The sequence below is a fragment of the Aspergillus novofumigatus genome (assembly GCF_002847465.1).
Source record: "Aspergillus novofumigatus IBT 16806 chromosome Unknown P174scaffold_5, whole genome shotgun sequence".
Lineage (NCBI taxonomy): Eukaryota > Fungi > Ascomycota > Eurotiomycetes > Eurotiales > Aspergillaceae > Aspergillus > Aspergillus novofumigatus.
Genome location: NW_020194278.1, coordinates 1,646,914 through 1,668,679, shown reverse-complemented (window position 1 = coordinate 1,668,679; position 21,766 = coordinate 1,646,914). Strand labels below are relative to the sequence as shown.

At 51.1% G+C, this 21,766-nt stretch overlaps 7 protein-coding genes across 7 annotated transcripts; 3 read left to right on the top strand and 4 right to left on the bottom strand.

Moving 5' to 3' along the window:
• Positions 1 to 6,822: 6,822 nt before the first annotated feature.
• P174DRAFT_408736 (thioredoxin-like protein 1) lies at positions 6,823 to 8,204 on the bottom strand. Its single transcript, XM_024824182.1, has 3 exons — positions 8,070 to 8,204; positions 7,806 to 7,953; positions 6,823 to 7,729 (listed from the first exon to the last, which is right to left on the bottom strand). Exons 1-3 carry the CDS (start codon positions 8,146 to 8,148, stop codon positions 6,955 to 6,957), a joined length of 1,002 nt encoding a protein of 333 aa, XP_024681475.1. The 5' UTR covers positions 8,149 to 8,204; the 3' UTR covers positions 6,823 to 6,954.
• A 703-nt stretch (positions 8,205 to 8,907) lies between these two features.
• P174DRAFT_421910 (uncharacterized protein) lies at positions 8,908 to 9,743 on the bottom strand (the record flags this gene model as incomplete). Its single annotated transcript, XM_024824993.1, has 2 exons — positions 8,908 to 9,000; positions 9,051 to 9,743. 2 exons carry the CDS (start codon positions 9,741 to 9,743, stop codon positions 8,908 to 8,910), a joined length of 786 nt encoding a protein of 261 aa, XP_024681474.1.
• Positions 9,744 to 10,052: 309 nt separating this feature from the next.
• Positions 10,053 to 11,395, bottom strand: P174DRAFT_452146 (putative cytochrome c peroxidase Ccp1; the record flags this gene model as incomplete). Its single annotated transcript, XM_024829059.1, has 3 exons — positions 10,868 to 11,395; positions 10,790 to 10,795; positions 10,053 to 10,730 (listed from the first exon to the last, which is right to left on the bottom strand). Exons 1-3 carry the CDS (start codon positions 11,222 to 11,224, stop codon positions 10,053 to 10,055), a joined length of 1,041 nt encoding a protein of 346 aa, XP_024681473.1. The 5' UTR covers positions 11,225 to 11,395.
• Positions 11,396 to 11,756: 361 nt separating this feature from the next.
• On the top strand, positions 11,757 to 12,244 carry P174DRAFT_215148 (uncharacterized protein). The gene has a single exon (XM_024821356.1). The coding sequence runs from the start codon at positions 11,851 to 11,853 to the stop codon at positions 12,130 to 12,132; it is 282 nt and encodes a 93-aa protein (XP_024681472.1). The 5' UTR covers positions 11,757 to 11,850; the 3' UTR covers positions 12,133 to 12,244.
• Positions 12,245 to 13,973: 1,729 nt separating this feature from the next.
• On the top strand, positions 13,974 to 16,515 carry P174DRAFT_215108 (putative GTPase activating protein for Arf). The gene is made up of 4 exons (XM_024821355.1): positions 13,974 to 14,200; positions 14,262 to 14,278; positions 14,345 to 14,455; positions 14,513 to 16,515. The coding sequence occupies exons 1-4, from the start codon at positions 14,086 to 14,088 to the stop codon at positions 16,265 to 16,267; spliced, it is 1,998 nt and encodes a 665-aa protein (XP_024681471.1). The 5' UTR covers positions 13,974 to 14,085; the 3' UTR covers positions 16,268 to 16,515.
• Positions 16,516 to 16,543: 28 nt separating this feature from the next.
• gpi10 (putative glycosylphosphatidylinositol-alpha 1,2 mannosyltransferase) lies at positions 16,544 to 19,348 on the bottom strand. The gene is made up of 5 exons (XM_024829058.1): positions 18,987 to 19,348; positions 18,635 to 18,865; positions 18,366 to 18,571; positions 18,170 to 18,316; positions 16,544 to 18,115 (listed from the first exon to the last, which is right to left on the bottom strand). The coding sequence occupies exons 1-5, from the start codon at positions 19,284 to 19,286 to the stop codon at positions 16,684 to 16,686; spliced, it is 2,316 nt and encodes a 771-aa protein (XP_024681470.1). The 5' UTR covers positions 19,287 to 19,348; the 3' UTR covers positions 16,544 to 16,683.
• A 338-nt stretch (positions 19,349 to 19,686) lies between these two features.
• car2 (ornithine-oxo-acid transaminase) lies at positions 19,687 to 21,713 on the top strand. The gene is made up of 2 exons (XM_024827645.1): positions 19,687 to 20,468; positions 20,531 to 21,713. Exons 1-2 carry the CDS (start codon positions 20,004 to 20,006, stop codon positions 21,416 to 21,418), a joined length of 1,353 nt encoding a protein of 450 aa, XP_024681469.1. The 5' UTR covers positions 19,687 to 20,003; the 3' UTR covers positions 21,419 to 21,713.
• Positions 21,714 to 21,766: the final 53 nt, after the last annotated feature.

Below are 21,766 nucleotides of genomic sequence, written 5' to 3'. Positions count from 1 at the left end.
CGAGTTTCCGGTTGATTTCTCAAGTCTACCTTATGATTTGAGATTTCCCACGTACAAACCGCACAGTCGGGTGCCTTACTGACTGAACTGATTGAGAAATGAGACGCCAGGCTCCCAAGGTAAATGCTGGACATCCATTGATGTTCATTGGATAATCTAAAGATAGAATCTGATTTTATTGGTCGACCCCTGACCTTTAATGACGGAAGGAAATGCTTCCGGGGGCCGGAACGGTCCCCCGGCTGTTACCCAATTGCCAGCGATAACCTGACTTTCAAACATGGGTCAGAAAAGGGTCCTAAAAGATGATACAAAACCACTACGAAAGCGATAATTCTGGTAGTATCTTGCATCCGTCATCGATGCAAACGATGCCAATTAGGCCTCGATATTAAAATCTCCACTGCAATTTGGTTTAGGGTCGGTTGTCAGCACTATGGGCTCATTTAGATTGACAGTTTACCCACCTTGGCCTCCTCGTCTATGCATGGAAGCTGGACCAATTCGTTCGAGAAGATATCGTCGAAGGCTCCGGAGCAGTACTAGCTTGCTAGTATGCCTCTAGATTTCACACTCAAATTCGAGAATAAATTGGTCTGTATGGGCTAGTCTATGGAGACCTACTTTCAGCGTCTTCTACGATGTTGACCGTCGGGTACATCATCCGATATCCGTCGAGTACCGACTGTAGTCACCACTAGTATTACTACTGTATTATTCCGTCCTAGACGGATGCTGTTTGCCTCTGCGTCCCGAGGGCTTGCAGCTGCAGCAAGGGATATCGCCACAACCGGAGTGCCACCACACAAAGAAAACAAAAAGCCGTTGTCGCACAGACGAAAAATGAGATCGAGGAGTCACATCTGTCATTGCCTGTTCCCTAACAATGAACGCTGAAGGATCAACGATAGGACCAAATTTGAGTATCTCGATTTTGAATTTCTGATATATCATAAACGTTGAGCCCATGGCATCGAGATTGTCAATCGGTGGTTCCTTACGGAGCGCTGTAATTCGCTCGTCCGATGCGTGGATGACATCCTTCCGAGAGTACCTTGCTTTACGGCGGACTGCCTCGGGGTGTCTATAGTCCGTACGTACTTAGGAGTTGATACCTACTATGACAGGTGCCTCGTAAGTCGTTACCTACTGCAGACTCCCCACAGTCCGAGCACAGCATGGCTGGAGGACTAACGTAGCCTAGAACAAATGGTCGCAACCGTTATTTTGCAAGGTTGGAAATTTCGGTCTCTGGCCGACTTTGTGGAGTTGCAGAGTACGTACAAATTACCGAGCTGGTAAAGGACTTTCACGGAAGAAAGGTAAACATGTCGTAGACATCTAACTTCTCAGTTTGACAAGACACTGAGGCCATTCTTCTTGAAGATAGCTACCTTAGATAGGACGGAATGTGGGTTTCGACGGCGCGTCCGCGGGCTGCGGATGGGTAGTCGGAGTGAGCGGCTTCGCGGGAAGGTCCTCAAATCATCTTTGACAGCATATTGCACCATTGACCGGTAGGTGACCGTGCGAGTAGAAAATGTTCCTTAATTGAGCGGTTTTCTCCGGGCGAATCAGCTATCGGCTATCACAGCATGTTATCATGTTATTCTTCTTGTTTTGATGTTGATGAAGAGGTTGTTGTTCTGGTTGCTATGAGCTTTAAGGTTAACTTAGGTATTAGCTTCGTGGTATGCTACCGAATTAGAATTCGCAACAAAGTGCCTATCTTGGCGTTTTCTCTGTATCATAGTAGGATCCAAGAACTCAGGGTGGCAAAACGTTCAAACTTAGAAGCTCGGTGTCTGGAAGGAGAAAGAGTAGAAAAATCAAATCACTATCTCAGACAGTCATAACTCATATTGTCAAGGCTATACCATACGCAAGTAGCCACTCGGGTTCTAGACTTCCACTCACTACCACTATACAAACTACAAAGGTACATCGGAAACGTCAAACTCTTGACATATCCTGACGCTCATAATCATGCAACATATGTCCAGTGTCAATCAACAGCGCCAAGCCGGTTTCCACTGTCATTTAGCACCTAGTGGGAATGGACTACGGAGCAGAGCAGAGACTTCAGGGTAGCACGTCCTTAGACTACGGATACTTTCTGTGACACTTTCCAAACAGTCATACCATGCATGACTCAAGATGGAGGATTTCGGCGACGAGACTCAAATGCCCTAAGTCATGAGCCTTCACCCTGTCCGGTCTCCAGTAAACTTCAGATTCCCATCAACCATGTCCATGTGAAAAGCTTATTATCAACGTACCAGAGCATAGGGTTCTGGAATACGAGCATGGCTGTGATGATCTCCACAAAGTAATATGCTGCAGGATCTCAGGCAGACAGCGCTGTCCAATCTTCTGATCCAAATACTCATACTCTATGCATACATTATTGCATGATCATACAGTAAGACTACGGATCTGTATCTACTTCCTCACACCATCCTTTCACCGCCAAGCAAAGTAATTGCGAGCATCAGTAGATCCCCCACTAAGCTGAGAAGAGTAAGTGGAGGCACGACCGTACCCGACCCGAAAGACTAGTGTTGATGGTCTGTGGAGGTCGACAAAGGACCTTGCTGGAAGGAGCTAAGAGTGCGAGACTAAGCCGGAAATATCCAAGCTTTTGGTTGAGCTCCATATCCAAAGGTCGGCAAGCTCGAAATCTGAAACAGACTACGCGTACCCCAACCCTCCAATTACAGGAATGGGCTGACTCGGGAAAAGTGGCGACGAGGTCTGGGTGTTTAGTCCAGTTATGGTATGTCGTGATTCGTAGTGCCTGTCTTGGACTCTTGGTACCGAGTAGAGTGCTATCTATCTAGATATCGAACGACACTGTCAAGTTTCTGGTAGTTATTTCCGTGCTCGACTGCAGATCCTCATTGATGGGGTCCATGGAGATAATTTTCGGGGAAGATCACAAAAGGATTTGCTGTTCATACGTTCGGGGAGCATCCGCAGAGCTTCCTTGGAAGAGGATCCTGTGAGCTAAGAGTTTTCCTGTTGGAGTCTCTGAAGCAGTCCTTCAGACCTAATGATCGGTCTCCTTTCATAGACTTTCGACTAGAGCTCTCTAACTCAGGCCGTAGAAGACACCTCGAACATTGGACTCTTCCTTCCAGGACGGCCCGCTTCAGTACCAGCCTAGAGGTTAGAGGACCGAATCCAAACTTCAACGCAGCGGGCACGTGCCTCCAGCGCCGAGCACGTGCCTTCAGCATCGATAGTAATGGTAACATCTCCGTCCTCTGCCGCCACCATAATCAATGATCTGGCCACTTTTGCTAGACATTGTCTGTCTGTGCGCCGGTGATTGCAACCAATTACTAAAACTGAAGCAATGGTCATCGGAGAATGATTCAGGTCGCAACAATTCTACTAATGCCATCAATGCCAAGCGCTTATATGTCCTCTTAGGATGTCTCTATCCTGACGGGACTGTATTCGTTACGGAGAGTTAAGATGGCACCAAGCATCTCAGGCTAGCCATTTAATCTAAGGCGATCCGCGAGGCTGTACAGAGTATATTTTATACTACACCATCGTCTCAAATGTCAAATAGATTGCTACTGTCGAGTATTAACAGAGCTAAATAAGCCATAATCTGTGGCTACTAGCAGGACACAAATGTCATTGGTCGGGAGGACTTTACTTCCAGCCTCGCCAAGTGGCCAACTTGCTGCTGTGGCTGGTCTAAAGCTACCCCCCCAGTATGCCGAATGCAACCCCCGGCACTTACGTTAGACGAAACACACAATGTGGCCAACAGAGCAAGGATTAAGGAATCACTGCGTGCGAAAAAAGCTCGTGATGAAATCGCCATCTGTTAAGGTAGTCTGAAGAGCGCCCCATTGCGTTTCTTCCAGAGGAAAAAATAATAGCATGTCATTAGTGGGGAGGACTATTGTGGTTGATCCTCATCATCAGAGAAGATCCTACGTCGAGGGGTCAGACATGTGCACTAATGGCAACCCCTCAGCGCTCACAGCCTGATTGTGTTCACTGGGTGAGGCTACTGCATGCTAAGTCTCTACGAGGACGCGGGATGCAGATTGCCCTTCGATTTGTGGAGGTGGACATACTAAACCATGGCGCTAGCCCGCTACTGTACCGTACCATAGAGGGAGGAAGCTGTCCTGTGTGGGTGTTTTCTGTTCCTGCATTGGTCGGCAACTGGCATTGGTCGACGATGCCGAGTCTAAGCCATCTACGGTATGTTGTTGATCTGAAAGTCTGATAATAATAATATGGGCGGCGGACAGCCAAAGCGTGGGATCAGCCTTCCAAAGTTCCCGAGTCCGCCATAGTCTATACGACCAGAGAAAGTCTAAGAACTCGTATCTCTCTTGGGTATGGAAAACCATCAAACTCTCCATGTGGCTCTGATCTCCACGTTCAGAACGGACAGCAAGGGTGACGAAAAACAGAGTTTGTCCGGTGCCGCTCACCGTTGACTTGACAAATGCCATTCCTCTGGTAACTCTCGTGACGAAACTCTAACCTGGAGGTTACTGAGCGCTGGGATGGACTCTGCAGCTGTGATGAAGATATGTTTGCCGAGGACCGAGAATACCAGCATATTATCAAGGTAAAGCGGGGTGAGACTGATGTTATCCAGAAATCGGAGCTTCCTCACTTTGCATGACTCAACCTGCTACCTAGCCTGTTAATTGTCTATTTCTGAGACTGCATACCCGCCTATCACGTCGATGGGCTGGATATGTGGCATACCTAGACTGATGGTGGTCCATAACACCCAGACATCCATAACGGGCAGTGAGTTATGAGTACTGGTTATTACGTGTCCCCAACTTGCTACTACAACCGCAAGCCAAAGGATCACCAAGATTTGTGGAGAGTGGCTTGGCCAAGGCTGTACATTTGATTTTCAGTTAGCTCTGAGGGAAATAATCACGGTTTGCTGATGCGGAGAGGTGCAGATATCGAATCGAATCTCCGTATACGAAGCTAGGATAGGCTATCTCAAATAGCGCGATCCCGACAAATCCAGGTGTGAACTCTATCTGGAAGGATTCAATACCGCGCTACTCCACATTCCAAGGTCCCCTTTGACGCCTTTGAGTATTTGGCTGAGAAGCTCAGAGGCTAATCCGCTGCGGTGTTCTCCGTCAGACCGCGATGCTCCAATCGAGTTTCGAATGCGTGGGCGCCAAACGGACGATGCATGAGACAATTGGAACGGTCATTGGTCTGAAGCTGGAAAGAGATGCGATGATACGATGTGCTTTCGCTCCTTTGGGACTTGATTGACGCTGTCTCCAAACTTCAAATCCTTGTTCCTGATCGACGTCCGATCCCGGTCCGGAAATCCTCCCAACCACGGGCTCCAGATACTGTCATTTTGCTAGGCAGAAACCAACTCCTTTCTCTCACTGCTGCTCGGCGTAATGCCGAACAGCACAACAGATGGTCGGTCGAGGAGCGATCTAAGGAGAGAAGCGATAAGCGTATGAGGTATTTCCCTTGGCGGATCCCTCAGCATGAGACCATAGTGGCTGCGCGGTTCCATGGGTCGAAGTGGAAATCATTGGAGACTAATCTGGGTCATAGCACAGAACACGAGGACATTCCAAAGGGTGCGCTGTGCGTACTGAGTATTGCGCCATGACCCCGGAGCAGTGACCAAGGTGTGTCCTTGACTCCTCGCCCGTGCTTGATACTAGTCTGCCTGAGACTTTGGGTGCTGTGGGGAAGAGCTACGGTGAGAATCAAGCTTGTGAGCAGCAGCGCATGCCACGTAGTCCAACACACCAGCATCGACTCTGAGTACCTTTGGGGCGTCTACTGCTGAAAATGGCCCTGCCGAGGTGGCCAAGCCTGCACCTTACACGCAAGAAACTGCCTGAGAACCATGGGCCTTGTCCAACTTACACATACAAGCAGGCTTATTAAGAATCCAAGACGGCAATACAGCACGAGACATCTAGATCACGACAATGCTTATGCTAACCTACATGATCAATACCACCCACCAGCCGAACCCTGTCGACTGTGCCGAAGATGGCTGCATCTGCAGGTACTCGAGAATCCAACGACCAACCACATAGGACCAGGCCATAAATCCTTGCTCCCTGCACCATCCAGGGTCATCCTTAGACAAAAGGGCAACAGTATTTGTTCCTCCTTCTGGAAGTACACGCCCAGCACGACCAAACGTAAACACTAAAAAAACAATCCTCAAACAACCACAATCTACCCACCCGGAATAAACAGGTAAATGCGACAGCCTCAGTGGATGTAGTTTTGAGATCATGCTCCCAGAGGGAGACTCAGTCTCTTCCTATCATATATTCATCCAATTGTCTCATCACAGGCTTTGTCTGAAGAAGACAAAAGGAAGAAAGAGAAGGAGAGAAAATTTCTATGCACTCTACTCGCTTGGCATTTCGCAACCCACACAGAAAACCCCGATTATGTAATTGATACTCATATTCACCGGCGCGTCCAGCCTTCAAGCGGAAAAACAGTCTCTCCATCCTCCGAATCTCGCACAAGGATAAATTTCGTCGCAGCCAGCCAGCATTCTTAGATTTTTCTTTTTCTTTTCTTTCTTCGTGCGGCGACGCAACTACTATTTCACCCGTGTTGCCTGGACATCGATTCTCGTGATGTTATACCAGGTGTCAGTTGTGTCACAGAGCGACGGAATTGCACCCCGGTTCTACTTTATTGGTCTTTCTGAATTTTATCAAGGATGAGACCATTTGGTTTGGGATCGGACAAACTTCACTTTTCTCTCATGTGGGATTGCGATAGAACCGTAGAGAGCAGCTACGGATATTTGAATGAAAATAAAAATTTTTGGGAATTGGATTACTCTTGAAGTCATCGTAGGTCGTAAATCTAGTCTCGTATGCTATGTCCGACACTGTCCTCCGTACGGAATAAGGTACCGTTTGCAATTCATGGAAGAGCTTATTCGCCCGGCTCATCGCCAATCTTCTCCAATTTGCCCATCTCTCTCTTCTCGCCGGCTTCGCCAAAGATCCTGACTCTGTCCACGCGCAGCTTCTCGCTGTCCCCATCGCCATCAACGAAGAAGAGGACCAACGACGTGACATTCTGGAACTTGACGAACCGCAAATCGACCTTCGCCGTCGCCGTCTTGGGATCCCAATCCTCAGGCTGAATCGTCAGAGTCTGCACCGGCGTGATGTCATCCGCCTCGTCGAACCCAAGGACATGCGAGCGGTTAGTGTACAGCTGAATCGTCTTCGGGCGCATCGGCGCCTCGTCGTCGTCCTCCGACGGAGACGCAAGAGAAGTCACCTGCAGCGAATGGACCTTGATCGTCGACTGGAACGGAATAAAAAGCATCAGCTGCTCGTCGGTATCACTCTCCACCCAGTCCGCGGGGGCGCCTTCCTTCTTCTTCCCATTGTCACTCAGCGCGGACGGCTTCGACGGATCGAAAAGTGTCTTCGCGGTGCCGAAGTCGCTATCCCGGTTCAGCAGCTCCAGGCCCTTGGGGTCGTGCTGGTCTGTGATATCGCTGTATCCCTTGGGCACGGCGGCGCCGATCCAGCCGTTTCCGCCGCTGAGATCACCCGAGGCCTCGCCGGAGGCGGAGGTGTCGTTCTTGTTTGCTTCATCGGCGAGCTTGCGGACGGCGTCGGAGAGGGCTTTGGGGTCGGCGCCGCGAACGGTGGAGATGGGGCGGCCTTGCTGGAAAACGATGAAGGTGGGCATACTGGTGGAACCTGTTAGTATCTATGCGTTTCTCGGAATCTGCGCCAGATGTTCCTGGTCGAATGTGTCTGACGTACGCTGTAACTCCATATGCACGGGCAATGTCTTGCTGCTCGTCAACGTTGACCTTGGTGAAGGTAATCCGGTTCGGGCGCGAAAGCTGTTTGGCCAGCTGCTCGTACGCGGGGGCGATAGCTTTGCATGGTCCGCACCAGTCTGCATAAACTTTGATAAATAGTCAGTAGCTGTTGGTAGCACAGGGATGAGTAGGCTTAAGAGCTCGCGGTCGCGAGCAACCAGACGAGTAGCGGGGGCGGGGAATCAGGAAACAGGGAGCTTACAGTCTGCGACGACGAACTTGGAAGTGGATAGAAGCGTGGAAAATTGCTCCTTCGAGGAGATGTGAACAGGTGCCGACATTATGGCGGCGGATTCTGAGAGCTATGAAGGTGAATGGAGGAAGGATGAAGTTGACGGTGGGAAAGAGGGATATGGTGGTTTTCTGTTTCGGACAAAATATGTCATCAGCTGAGCCCCTCCACAACATCGCCGACAGAACCAGCAATGCTTGTAGTCCAGGAATGCATGACATTAGTCCAGAGCTTGTCAGCGTTTAACTCTAGATGGCAGTATTGTGCCTGATTGATCGATGACCCTGATTGAACCTGTTATTTTAACGACTGCTTATAGTCACTGCCATGCTAAATATATATATAAAAATTCCTCGAATTCATGCTGGTATCAACTCATAAGCTCATGAAACTCATGGAGCAACTCCATCCTTCATTCCATAAGAACGTCGCATAAACGCATACAGATTTATATGAGCGCCCTACATGTAGTAGCAATTCGTTAAGACACCGTCCAACGCAGGGACAGAGGCCGACTATCCCGTACTGGCACAGACTGCTCTGTACAGGAGCCACCAGGTCTCTATATCCAGCAAGCTCTCTGAGCGACGCGAGAGTCGTGATGCGTACACGGCTGCTCCTGACAAGCCCTGGATCGAGCCGACGACTCTGGACGAGACATCATCGATCATGCCTCTCAATCCTCTGCAGCAAGGCTTATCCCATCCAGAGACAAGCCAGCGAGTATCTAGCCTCGATCCAATGCCAGGGCATAGACAGGCCATATAGCCAATCCCAATTCCGATTCCAAACTCCAAGCCATCCAAGCTCAACCATCCCCCTCTTCCATCGCAAACAGAATCTTCATCCAGAGACTACACCCCCGGCACCCGATAACAACCTCCCCATGCTCAGCCTCCTTCTCCAAATCCATCTCAGTGACCATGAACCCCCTCTCATCTCCACACCGACACCCCGATACCAGCACAGTAGGCCCTGCCCCTCCCCGTCGCCTGTCTCCTCACAGACAAGATCCTCCAAATCAACTACCTCAAGACCCGTATGAAATGCCGCCCCCGCGCCCTTCTCCCCCTTCCCCGCTGTCACCCGCTCAAGCTGGAGGACACGGTCATACTCCGCGCGCAGCGCAGGGTCAGAAAGCGTCTTATAAGCTGCTGTGATCTCGTCGATAGTGAATGTCGGAGAGGCGTCAGCGTTGCGGTCGGGACTCGGGCGCTGGGCGGTTTTCGTATCGTGCGTGGGTGCGGGTGTGGCTGCGATCGACGTTGCTTTATCCGGGTGGTGTTTCAGGAGAGCTTTGTGATATGCGACTTTGAGTTGTTGTTTGGATAAGGCTGTTGGGGAGCTGTGAATGGGAGGCTGAGGATTTCGTAGTAATCGTGTCTCGGGGTCTGGGATTTGGTCATCCTGTGGGCGGTAGTCTGGGAGGTGGTGGCAGTCGATTGAGAAGGGAAGAGGCTTGTTTATTCGAGGGGAACCCGTTACTCTGGCATGAGTGTTCCTTAATCGTAGAATGGAGTGAAAAAAAGCGAGTGGGATGAAGCCTGCGCGGATGCTGAATCGGACCAAAAAATGCGATGTCGGGTTACCGCCACCATCGACTTGAAGCAGTTCCGCTGTATTTGACCGTCGAAATGAAGTCATGCAACGTGAACATCTTACATTGAAATGCAGGCTACGCGCTTCGGTCTTCAGGCAAAATTCAGAATATGCAACAGAATCCAAATCTTGTTGGTATTGTTAATGCTGGAATATGGCTATTTGGCACAAGTACAGTTTATAACCCCAATTTATGACATGCTCCAACTCGTCGCCCAACGTTCTCAGAGTAAATCAAGCGTCACACAATGACATAGCCATCAGAAAGCGACAAATCACATGTCGGATATCAAGATACAACAAACCAGAAATGCAATGAAAAAGAAAAGTGATCGAAGTCAACAGTGAAATTCCTTACTCAGAGGTCTTGAAGACGTAGCGGTCCTCGGCCTTGCTGGTAAAGGGAACACCAAGCTCGAGGAGCTTGACGAAAGCGTCCGAGAAATCCTTGAAGAAGGCATCGTTGTCCCTGGCATAGCGCTCGACGTGCTTCTTGAACTCCTTGTCCTTGACCAGGGCGAGATCGGCGGGAAGCATCATCAGGGTCTTGGTGGTCTTGTCGGTGAACTGGGCGGGGCCGTTCCACTTCCGGTTCTGCCACTTCTCATCAACAAGCAGGCGGAAGAACTCGTTGGTGAAAACGGTGGGGCTGAAGTCCCAGGGGCCGTCGTAGCCAGAACGGTCGGGGTGAGCACGGCCCAGGGCGTGGGCACCGATCAGAGCAACAATCTCCTGGTCGTTGAAACCCATGCGGTAGAAGATGTCGCGGATGTGCCCCTGGTCCTTGGAAGCATCGGGGAGACGTCCGTCAGGGGTGCAGCCAGCTACGTCCTTGTCCTGACGGCCAGGGCGCCAGGGAATGGCGGGACCACCCAGTTCCTGGATGGCGCAGGCGCCGGCCATAGTCCAGAGATCGGAGTAGGTAATCCAAGGGAACTGGGCCTTGATGGGCTCGAGGAAGTCCCGAGCAATCTTGAGACCAGCGTTGGCACCGTGGTCGGACTCGGGGCGAATCTCATGGTAGCGCCGTTGCTTCCTCCAGTGCCGGTCTCCTTGTCATAGGTACCACTTGCATGCCATGCCAGACGGACGAGAACCTATCAAAACACCAGAAGTCAGCACTCCATTCATCACCTATGTATTTCATTGACAAGCGGAAAAAGACTTACTGGTCCATAGCTGCCATCGTCATAGTCGGTCTCATCGGCAAGACGGCGAGCAATGGCATCGTACACCTTCTGGTAGTCCTCCTTGCTGGGAACAAAGGTCTTGGAGGTAACGGAGTCGCTGCCGTTCAGGTAGAAGTATGCACCGGCACCACCAGCCACGGCGAGACCAGCCCAGAGGAAGACGTTGGACGAGGACTTGCCGGAGTTGGCTTCGGAGGCATAGCCACGACGAGCAGCGGCGCGGAAGCCCTGAGATGGGAGACCAAAGCGAGCGGCGCGGACAGCAGGGCGGAAGGAGGAGGTAACAGGAGTGGAGCGTAAGAAGGCGCGCGAAGCAGATCTAGCAGCCGAAGCCATTGTGAAGTAGAGGACGCGACGGAAAGGAATGTGTAGAGATAAATAAGCTTTCGATTGATTGCGGAGGAAGGACAGAAAGAGCGATAGATACTTTCTAATATACAAAAAGTCAATTGAAGAAACAGAGTGAATCTGACAAAGGGAGAGGGAAGGATAAGAAGGATAAGGAGGAGGGCAGGGATAACTGGCTACTAATAAAGTGCTCTTCTCATTGCATAAGAGGTATCCCCTCATCCTCCTCCCTAGACTACAGAAACGCCGAAGCCCATCGAAGCCCCAGGAGGAGCCGTAAGCACCAATCATGATGCACAGATTTGTGAGCTCTGGACCCGATTCTTTTGACTCAGCAGATATTCTCTCCGCATTTTCCCAGAGGTTCTGCTTTTCGTTGGCATAAGGCAGATGGATAGACCGAGCATAAGAGGGGATATGGATCATGAATGGCCGTGGCAATAGGCCGATCCATGGCTCCCGATGTTCATTTGCCTCCTGCACCTGAGATACTACTACTGATCAATCCCTTTCGAAAGATTTACTGTTGCTTGCGTTGATACCATTATCCTTTTGTCAGAACAAAGATCGAGTTCGTTAACAATCGGTTGTACTAGCAACGATGATAACCGAAGATGGCTCCTCGGGCGGATCCTAGCACCGTCATAACATTATTAACAGGAACACGCTCTTTGGCAGAGAGTCTCATGAGTCTCAGTAACCGCGGCAGATTCCGATCTCCACTCTCCACTCTCCACTCTCCCTCTCAGGTCCATTCTTCATTGGTGTCCCTGTTCTGCTTGCTCAATAGTATCTCACACATCCTGAGTTCGAGACTCGCTGCGATTTATCATCAACCCAAGCAGAGATTGCACAGGTCACAAAAAATCTTCATCACATCGACTCGGGTGTGCTGATTATCAAGAATCTTAGAAATCGGTTATGATAGACGAATGATACTAAGGTAGGTACCATACTAGAAACCAGTTGATGAAGGCAACGGACTGATGGTTTCGACATCATCCGCCCCCTCGACTCTGCTATTCCGCACATCTTGCGTCGGCAAGACCTCCTATAGATCAATGCAACCGGAAGTAGATAAGCTGTTGCATTGTATTGCTGCCTTCATGAGCACATAGCCTAGAGGTTCTGCTTGGAGACAGAAAATGCTCCCAAGGACCTCTCTACAGGACGTTCATGGAGGGAACAATATCGTTCGCATTGATATATTCTCATTATGAAATAACAAAAGGTAGGATGTCCGTCGTAAAAAAGTCCTGCCGTTCGAGAAAGACGAACACCAGGGTGGAGTAGACGCAGCTCTGCTAAAAACTGTTTGGTTTTGATCTTCCACTGAACGAACAAAATAAAAAGCATACGACTTGGCCATTGAGAGACTAGACGCGTGCTGTGTGGTTATAACAACATTGGTACAGAGTATAGAGAAGACGACATCGAGACTTGCGTTGAGACTACAGGTAATAGCTCATACATCAATGAGCGTGTCGCAGTTCACAGAATGCGAATTGTCCCTTGATGAGTGTTTTGTTGAAGAGAAGAAGAAGAGGGTCTTTGCGAAAGAAGAAATATGAAAAATCTTCGACAATGGAGGTCACCTGACTTAGCGTATGCTAGTGCTATGCCCACATACCACGTGACGCACTTCCAGCGTTCCCCTTTATATTCTTCATCCTCCACACAACAATTTTCTTCCTTTTCTTCTTTTTTTCCTCATTACACTTTTCATGAAACTACGAACGCATAATCAACCTCCAAATCCTACTTTTTCCTACAGGTTGGTAGGTCATATTGGCGTACTAGAATAAATATTTCGGGGCATAATAAGGCTCCTCTACCGTGCTGGAGTTTCTTCTGAGACTCTGAGTGCGATGGTGGGGTGAGTCACCTGCTGCTCATACATTCTATCATAACCATCATGGTGTGATATTCGTAGTGCGAAGCGTAGTTTTTCCTCTGAAGGTGCATCAAGATGATGCATGTTGAGCTTAGCTTGAGTTCTTTTGCAAAAGCTGAAGGTCCAACTTCGCTTGAGACGGTCCATATCGCCGGCCAGAGGCATGTGGTATCTATCCATGGCTGTTGCGACTGTCTTGACAGCCGTACAAACAGTGGACATTGGGCTGAAATAATTGGACGAAATTGAGAATTGAATTAAGAGACTGTCACAGACCTTTTCTGTGCTTGGCAGACAAATAGTCAAGACTCGAAAGTTGGTTCAAGTCGGTTGCCCCTGGCGTGGTTTTGACTAGGGGATCCATACCAGAGGCTGGAATGTGCAGTCCTCCACGAGACAGTTTCGATTGTGCCCAACAATCAACGGTAAAAAACGCCATTGTCCCTTTAATTATAGCTCCAGAAACATCAGTATATTGATATCAAATCCATAAGTTCAAAGCGATGTCTATCTAATACACCGAGAGCAGAGAAATCGATACGGTGACTGTCGTCTGTCTTCCCCACACCACCACCATCTTATCATCCCTGACCACTTTCGCTTTCTCTCTTACTTCTCCTGGACTATCTAGCTTCTGCCATTCATCCCCCTCCTCCTTAACATCTCTTCTTGACGGTCTCGGCACTCTCTTTGCTTGTATTCTTAGAATCCATCGCGTTGAGCCTTCCATTCATATCGTGTAAATATGCTTTGTCTTTCTATTTGAGATCCCACTATCTCCCGCATACGGAAGATCGGCCCGGCCTCTGCCACTTTTTCTCCATCGTTCGTGAATAGCTTCTGTCTGTTCCCAACCTAGTTCACCTCTTCCTTGGACGTTTGATACCCTTGGCTTCTGTTAGTCGCTCTTCATCAACAAAGAGACAGCCAGGTGCTCTCTCCGGATTTTACCAAGATGCCCAGCATTGTCAGTAAGCGGCAGCAGCAACGGAATGAGAAAGCCTTGCAGGACCTCATCCGCTCAGTGCCGGGCAATGATCGATGTGCAGACTGTGGAGCCTTCAACCCAGGTATGCTCTTGGAGACCTGTATATAATTCAAGCCAATCGCTGACAAGCCACTTGCTCACAGGATGGGCCAGCTGGAATGTACGTATACCACGGTTGCACACGACTCTACCGCCACGACGTGATAACTGATCCGATGGAATACAGATGGGAATATTCTTATGTATGCGGTGCGCAGCTCTGCATCGTAAGCTGGGCACACACATTTCCAAGGTCAAGTCCTTGACGATGGACACTTGGACGGCCGAACAAGTTGATGTGAGTGGTCCGTTCAACAATGTGAGGAGGCGTGAGCTGATTGTCTATGGAACGCAGAACATGAAATCACACGGAAATACCCTCATGAACAAGATCTTCAATCCCAAGAATGTCAAACCTCCGGTCCCCAAAGATATCGACGAGGCCGATTCGAGCATGGAGCGGTACATCCGACAGAAGTACCAGTATCGTTCTCTAGAGGACGGAAAACCGAAGCCACCAAGTCGTCATGATTCCAGTTACGACATGTCACCGGAGGGCTCACCTCCTCCACTACCTCCAAAGTCTGGCCGGTTTCCGGGCCCTGGGTTGCGGTCCGCTTCCTCCACCTCGAACCTCCAGCGGTATTCCAACAGACCCTTTGCGACCTCACCTCGATCCGAAAGACATGATTCCCCTCCACCCCGAAGCGTCTCCACTTCCGGCTCTCAAGGGTTTGGACTTTCCGTCCGTGATACAAGTGATGCATCGTTTGAATCGAAGCTGGCCCAGCTGAGAGATATGGGGTTCACCAACGAGCGCCGAAACGCAGCGGCCCTAAAAGGTCTTGACGGTAACTTGAAGATGACCATCGAGACTTTGCAGAGGTTGGGGGAAGGGCCTGCATCGCTGGGACAGCCTTCGGCATCTGGCAATTCAGCAAACAATTCTACTAGAGGGGACAGTTCAGCCAATCCGTTCGACCAGCTCGACTCCAAACCGTCTCCCCCGACGAGCAGCGCGTACAATCCGTTTGATATGCCAACACCGCAAGCACAACAGCAACTCGCACCTGCACCCGCGGCTGTGCAGTCTCTCCAGGGGTCTTTCCAGCATTTACAAGTTTCGCAGCCGTTGTTCCCGCATCAAACCGGAGGATATCCTGGTCGTCAAGCCTCGCTTCCTCAGCCCCTTTACCAGCACCCTCTTACCCCTCCTGTCACCTCGACCCAATCACAAGGCACATACATCTCATCCCCACAAGCGTTCGACGGAAGCCAAAACCCATTTTTCCAGTCGAGCGCCCAGCCGCAAGCGTCCTTCAGTAGCACACCGCTCACCCCGAGCCCTGGCGTTGCTCAGACAAACCCCTTCTTCAGCCAGTTCGGACCGGCGGCGGCCTCAATGCAATCACAAGCCCAACAGGTCTCTGGAGGTGCACTGCCTAATCCGCCCCAGCATGCGAACACCATGCCAGCATTGTCCTCCTCATCGCCCTTTAGCCAGGGTTCTTACCAACAGCAGCAGCAGCCGCCGCAGCAACAACAACAACAATTCATGCAGAATCAACCACAGTTGCAGGGGCAGGGCTTTGCCTCCCAGAATCCATTTCAATCGATGGCAGCCCCAAATGCACCACAGAACGCGGTCTATCAATCCCAGTATCAGTCACAACTACAGGGCGGGCTGCAGCAGCCCACTCAGTACATGGCTCCCCAGCCCACCGGCCGCGTGGACAAGGGCAGCATCCTTTCTCTGTACAATACATCCTCCGCGCCGACATCCGGGATGCAGCAGCCCCCTCAAATGCAAGCTCCAATGGGAATGTCGCTGAACCAAGCGCCCCAAAACCAGCCAATGCCAAGTATCAGCGAGCACCAGAACAACGGCTCACAGGCTTCCGCTGCCCCCCAGTTAGCCGGGTCTCGGAATCCTTTCATGGGTGGACAAGGCGCCCCCGGTGCTGGGATGGACCTGACACCAAAAGCTTCTCAACTGAATGGCAATTTCCCAAAAGCCCACATGAGCCAGCAGAGTGTAGATATCAATGGCTTCCAGAGCGGACGGCACAGCCCCGACGCCTTTGCCAATCTGAGCGCCCGTTACCGGTAGCACTTCCGCCCCATCAGTCCTGTCTACTGAAGGTGCTCTGAAAATATTTTCTTCTGTGTATATTCATCTACTGTATCTGACCTTGGCGAATGAGATGGTGAGCAATTGGTTGCATCATTGGCTGGCGTTTGTGATTTTGGCATTAGAATGAAGAAGCGGGCGGGCCTTGTTGAGCTCGGTGTATGCTACATTACAGCTGGATATATCAGCTAGAGTATATAGTACAATTCAGGAACAATTGGGTAGCACCTGTCAAGGACGAGATCATCAAAAAGGGACAATTGGTATAGATTGGATCCAAGTGTTGATATGTTCCATTGGTATTACAGGGACAGTACATAAATAGGACAGAAATCAAGGAGGTATCACATGCACATATTTCCAACAAGGCTTACCAATTGCCAAAATACAACTCATTACGACCACAGATCCCGCTCAAGGAGCTTAGTAGTCTTCTTCTTCTGCCTCCAATCCCTGAACCAGTCCCCTCCCCAAGCCGTCCATGACGATCGTGTCCTTGTCCACTGCGGAATCTGGACACCTAACCAGGATGTCCGCTTCCGCTGGCCCCACGGCCAGCGCCACGACGACGGCCACGACAGAGACAACGAGGACGGTGCGACAGAAGAAGAAGAAGACGAGAACCACCGCCGGAACGGAGAGAGCTTGCCATCGCGCTTCCCGCTCGCTTCTTTCCGGAAACTCTCGATGATCCGGTCGAATTGTCGATCGCGGTTCTCGAGGTCGCGTTGGCGGGTGGCGGATCGCCAGGCCTGTTGTTCGGCGGGGTCAAGGCACCAGACTACGATGTCGCCTTTGCGGCGCCGGTCGTCGTGCCAGGCTGTGTTGAAGGTGCGGTAGCATTCGGCGTAGGAGCTGGCGCGGAGGAGGGATTGGAGGGTTGGTTCGAGCTGCGCGAAGAAGATGAGGTAGTCGGGCCATTCGTGGGTGGTGTGGTTGGTGTTTGAATTCGGTCGCTGGGGGTGTGGTTGTTGCACGGAGAGGTAGGATGGTCTGCGAGAGATGTGGCGCAGGCCGCCGGCCATGTGGTCGCGGAGGAACTGGGCGGGGTTGGCGTAGAATTGGTCCGCTTCGTCCATGTAGGTGGCCTTTTGGGCGGCGGTTTGGTCGACGGGGGGCTCGCAGGTTAGAGCCCAGGCGTGGATTGTGGGGTAGACGAGGTGGGAGCGCCAGGGGGTGCTGTGGCAGGGCATGAGGAAGCCGGCTGTGATTCCGTGCTGAGAGGGGTCTTTGACTGCGGTACTGAGTTTTGAGGGTGTTTGGGCGGCCGGAGCGTGTAGCTCGTGCTGTTGCCGGAGGTATGAAAGGACGTTGGACGGTCCGGATGCGTGGTAGATGGTCGTGTAGAGCGCAATGCTGATATTGACCAGCAATACGAAGACGAGGGTGAGCCTCCTGGGCATATATGATCGGGACGAGCGGAGGATTGCAGGCAGGAAGTAGTCCACCAGAGGTGGTGCACTTAGGATGTGGAGAGATGGTAGAAGCGGATAGATGAATCGCACTTCCTTGTGAGAGATCAGGGACAGAACAAAAGGCATGGCCACGCATATCAGCGCAAGCTGAGCTTGCACGAGAGACTGCAAGTGCCCCAATCCGGACGTCCGCACCTGGGCCAGAGCGCGGTACAGGCCAACGAGAGCGAACGGCAGTGCGGTGGTAAGTAGAAGGGGAAACCCCTGCGAGATATAATAATGCCAGTCATTTCTACCGTAGAAGACCGCTAGAGACTGTGCAATGTTGAAATACAGGAATCGCAAGGGAGGAAACGTCCAACTTCCATAGAAGAGCCGATCGACCACGGACGATAAACCCAGAATGGCACAGCTATGAGCTCATCAGCCGTCCGTTTTGCAAACGTGCCTGGCAATATCAACTCACCCGCAAAGCAATACTTCGCGCACGAGAATTCTCCTCCTGTCCCAGGAAGTACGAAACCATGCGATACTGGCCAAACTCATCCAGATGAGGACGTTTGTCGGTCGTAGAATACAGGCGACAGCCGCTAGGGACAGGCATCGACGTAGCCTACGTTGCCGCGTGAGATATATATAGATCCAATGGACGTCCACCATACCTCTGTAGCGAGTCTGACACCTCTTGACCCCTCTGAGCACGCTCCCTGCTGGCCGCGCGAGTAGCCTTCTTGGGTTCAGGTGTCATAAATGACCAACTCCAGGGCCATGAGTAGAGAGCGACAATGGTAATCGTCATTTCGAGGCAATTAGACAATGTCCTGGTGGAGCAAAACCATTGCCATGGGCTAACGACAGTCAAGGCAAGCTTCGACAGTCAACCTCGGTCCTCGTATCGATTATTTAGGCAAACAATGAAATGGAAACATACAGTAGCCCAGGCCTCGTAACTTCGAGCGCCATAGATATAGCGAGCCAACTTCCAAGTATAAAAGTCCCCGAGCCCCGCGATTACCGCCTGCGCAGTTTTAGGAGCGGCGACGAGGAGATCCGCACGCGATGCGGGGGAGAGGCGGAGAAGCTGGGCGACGACATCGGCGGCGGAGTAGACAGCGGCGAAGAGGAGAGGATGGATGGAAGACCTCAGTTGATGCCTCCATTCCTATATTGGTGACATCCAGTATCCAGAAATTAGTAACTGAAATGATGTGACTGCTTGGAACAATATCGAATGCGACGCAAGGGCTGCACAGGATAATATTGGGGGATGCGACTCCACTAACCCAGGTTATCCAAGCCCCTTGATTTTCACCAAACGCGATTTGCCAGGCAGGCTCAAGGGACTGAAAAAATTCATCGGGTTGGAAAAAGGTGCGAACGGTAAATGCGTTGACCAGCCGAAAAGCGATTAAGAACAGAAGGATATTGGTTGCCAACGGCGTTGTTGATGACGGTGATGCTTTGGTATTCCTTGAGGGAGGAGACCGCGGCCTGAGGCGCGAAGTCGGCAGTAAAGAGTGAAAGGACGGAGACGACGAAGAGGACGACGACGTGAAGGGCTTCCTTCGACGCGACGTAGACATGGTCGCAGGCAAATGTCACAGGGCGTATCTAACCCCGCGATGTCCTCCGATGCCAGCAAGAGTGTAACAAAATCAATAAACTACCGAATAGAGAGGCCAAGAGGACAAAGTGTCCGGGCCGGCAAAAAGCGATGGGATCCGCCCCGGTCATGCAGTGGAGGGCGCGGAAACGATGAGTAATGGACCGGACGACAGTGGACAAATGGACGAACCGGAAGCCCCAGATCGGCCAGGCGAAGAAGGAATAAAGTCAGGTGGAAAGCAAGCTGACTGGATGACTGGAGGAAAGGTGGATCGCCGACATCATGGTCGCTGGGGATAGCGCGTAGACCTGCACTTAGCGATATACAGCGGGTAAACCTGCACTTAGGGGTCTAGTCCTCCTTCGGTGCCCATGTCTCCTCGCCTCAACAAGGTGACACCAGCGGGTCTCAAAACGCTGCGGATTGGTATGGCGATTTCTACCAATTTGCTCTTCTGCCGTTTTTCCTTCTTTTCTTACGGTGCTCAATTCTAACAGGTATTTCCCATCCTCGTGCTATTAAAGGACGGTGACTTGCTCGTCTCGGACTGTTCAGCGGACATTTCCTCTCCCACCTTATCCTCCCTCTACTACCCTCCTCAGTCCTCACTATAGCTTCGAATCTTCTTACTTCATATTATCCTTGATCAATCACAATCTCTTTCAAGCCCACCTTGTCTCTTCTTTCCGCCAGCATGTCTGCCAACGGAACCAGTTCTTACCATGCGTCCTCCACGCAGGAGGCCATCCAGGCGGAGAAGGAGTTCGCAGCCCACAACTACCACCCTCTCCCTGTTGTCTTCGCTCGTGCTCAGGGCACCTCCGTTTGGGATCCTGAGGGCCGCCACTACCTCGACTTCCTGTCGGCGTACTCTGCCGTCAACCAAGGCCATTGCCATCCCAAGTTGGTGGCTGCACTTGTCGACCAAGCCTCGCGATTGACCTTGAGTTCCCGGGCCTTCTACAATGACGTATTCCCCCGTTTTGCCGAATTCGTCACCAAGTACTTCGGTTTCGACATGGTTCTGCCCATGAACACAGGAGCGGAAGCCGTGGAAACGGGAATCAAGATTGCTCGCAAGTGGGGCTATAAGGTTAAGGGCATTCCGGAGAACCAAGCCGTTGTTCTGAGCGCGGAGAATAACTTTCACGGACGTACTGTAAGTGCACGCGAGAATCAATTGATTCGCTCATTATAGATTGACCGGCCTTCTTCTTCTAGTTCGCCGCCATTTCCCTGTCTTGCGATCCCGAGTCGCGCGAAAACTACGGTCCGTATCTGCCAGGTATCGGATGCACAATCCCTGGAACCGATAAGCCCCTCAAGTACAATGACAAGGCAGCCCTGCGGGAGGCCTTTGAGAACGCGGGACCCAACCTTGCCGCTTTCCTGATAGAGCCTATTCAGGGCGAAGCAGGCATTGTCGTTCCCGACGATGACTATCTGCGGGAGGCGAGAGCTCTGTGTGATAAGCACAATGTCCTGCTCATCTGTGATGAGATTCAGACGGGTATTGCCCGTACAGGCAAACTGCTCTGCCATGAGTGGAGCGGAATCAAGCCCGACCTGGTTCTGCTGGGCAAGGCTATTTCCGGTGGCATGTACCCCGTCTCTTGTGTCTTGGGTCGCAAAGACGTCATGCTCACCATTGAGCCTGGCACCCACGGTTCCACCTACGGCGGTAACCCTCTAGCCTGTGCTGTGGCTATCCGAGCCTTGGAGGTCGTTCAGGAGGAACACATGGTTGAAAGAGCCGAGGAACTCGGTCACGTCCTTCGCAAGGGCCTGGAGGCTATCCGGAGCCCAATTATCCAAACCGTTCGTGGCAAGGGATTACTCAATGCGATCGTCATTGACGAGTCCAAGACCAATGGACACACTGCTTGGGATCTCTGTATGTTGATGAAGGAGAAGGGCTTGTTGGCCAAGCCAACCCATCAGAACATCATTCGCCTTGCTCCTCCTCTTGTGATCACTGAAGAAGAGATCCAGAAGGCACTGGAGATCATCGCAGAGGCTGTTTCTGAGCTCCCAAACCTCAAGGGTGAGGCAGAGGACAAGGTCATCCCAGGCCCAGAGAAGAATGTCAAGATGAGCCTTGACAATTAAGGAGAGTTTGGCAAAGTCTTTCGAGTTCCTTGGAAGTAAGGGACACCCACCGCACAACGCATTAAGCGATTGACCACGGGCTTCTAGTCCTTCGTCCGCTATGCAAGTGTGAACGCAACCCGACCAGAGACGGTAATGTCTGCTGGCCGCTGGAAGTGGAGGAATGAGACACTGTCACGCTCAAGGCGACGAAAGTACTCATTCGACACTCGATGGTTTGCTTATTTCCCATAAGGATGGGACAACAACTTGATGCCAGTTATGAATGAACTAGTCTATGTTTGATAGTGAGGCTCGGCTTTATTTTAGATGCAATCATTTTTTAGCGTCTTTCATGTTACTTCTCAA

What these genes read in the sequence shown, in the direction of transcription:
- P174DRAFT_215108 (XM_024821355.1), top strand. Translation starts at nt 14,086, where the DNA reads ATGCCCAGCATTGTCAGTAAGCGGCAGCAGCAACGGAATGAGAAAGCC. An exon ending in GGACGGCCGAACAAGTTGAT is followed by an intron (nt 14,456 to 14,512) that starts GTGAGTGGTCCG and finishes TATGGAACGCAG; the next exon opens with AACATGAAATCACACGGAAA.
- P174DRAFT_408736 (XM_024824182.1), bottom strand. Translation starts at nt 8,148, where the DNA reads ATGTCGGCACCTGTTCACATCTCCTCGAAGGAGCAATTTTCCACGCTT. An exon ending in CAAGTTCGTCGTCGCAGACT is followed by an intron (nt 7,954 to 8,069) that starts GTAAGCTCCCTG and finishes TATTTATCAAAG; the next exon opens with TTTATGCAGACTGGTGCGGA. An exon ending in CGTGCATATGGAGTTACAGC is followed by an intron (nt 7,730 to 7,805) that starts GTACGTCAGACA and finishes AGGTTCCACCAG; the next exon opens with TATGCCCACCTTCATCGTTT.
- P174DRAFT_215148 (XM_024821356.1), top strand. Translation starts at nt 11,851, where the DNA reads ATGGCTCCTCGGGCGGATCCTAGCACCGTCATAACATTATTAACAGGA.
- car2 (XM_024827645.1), top strand. Translation starts at nt 20,004, where the DNA reads ATGTCTGCCAACGGAACCAGTTCTTACCATGCGTCCTCCACGCAGGAG. An exon ending in ATAACTTTCACGGACGTACT is followed by an intron (nt 20,469 to 20,530) that starts GTAAGTGCACGC and finishes TTCTTCTTCTAG; the next exon opens with TTCGCCGCCATTTCCCTGTC.
- gpi10 (XM_024829058.1), bottom strand. Translation starts at nt 19,286, where the DNA reads ATGTCTACGTCGCGTCGAAGGAAGCCCTTCACGTCGTCGTCCTCTTCG. An exon ending in GTGTCAGACTCGCTACAGAG is followed by an intron (nt 18,317 to 18,365) that starts GTATGGTGGACG and finishes GCGGCAACGTAG; the next exon opens with GCTACGTCGATGCCTGTCCC. An exon ending in CGCGAAGTATTGCTTTGCGG is followed by an intron (nt 18,116 to 18,169) that starts GTGAGTTGATAT and finishes ATGAGCTCATAG; the next exon opens with CTGTGCCATTCTGGGTTTAT.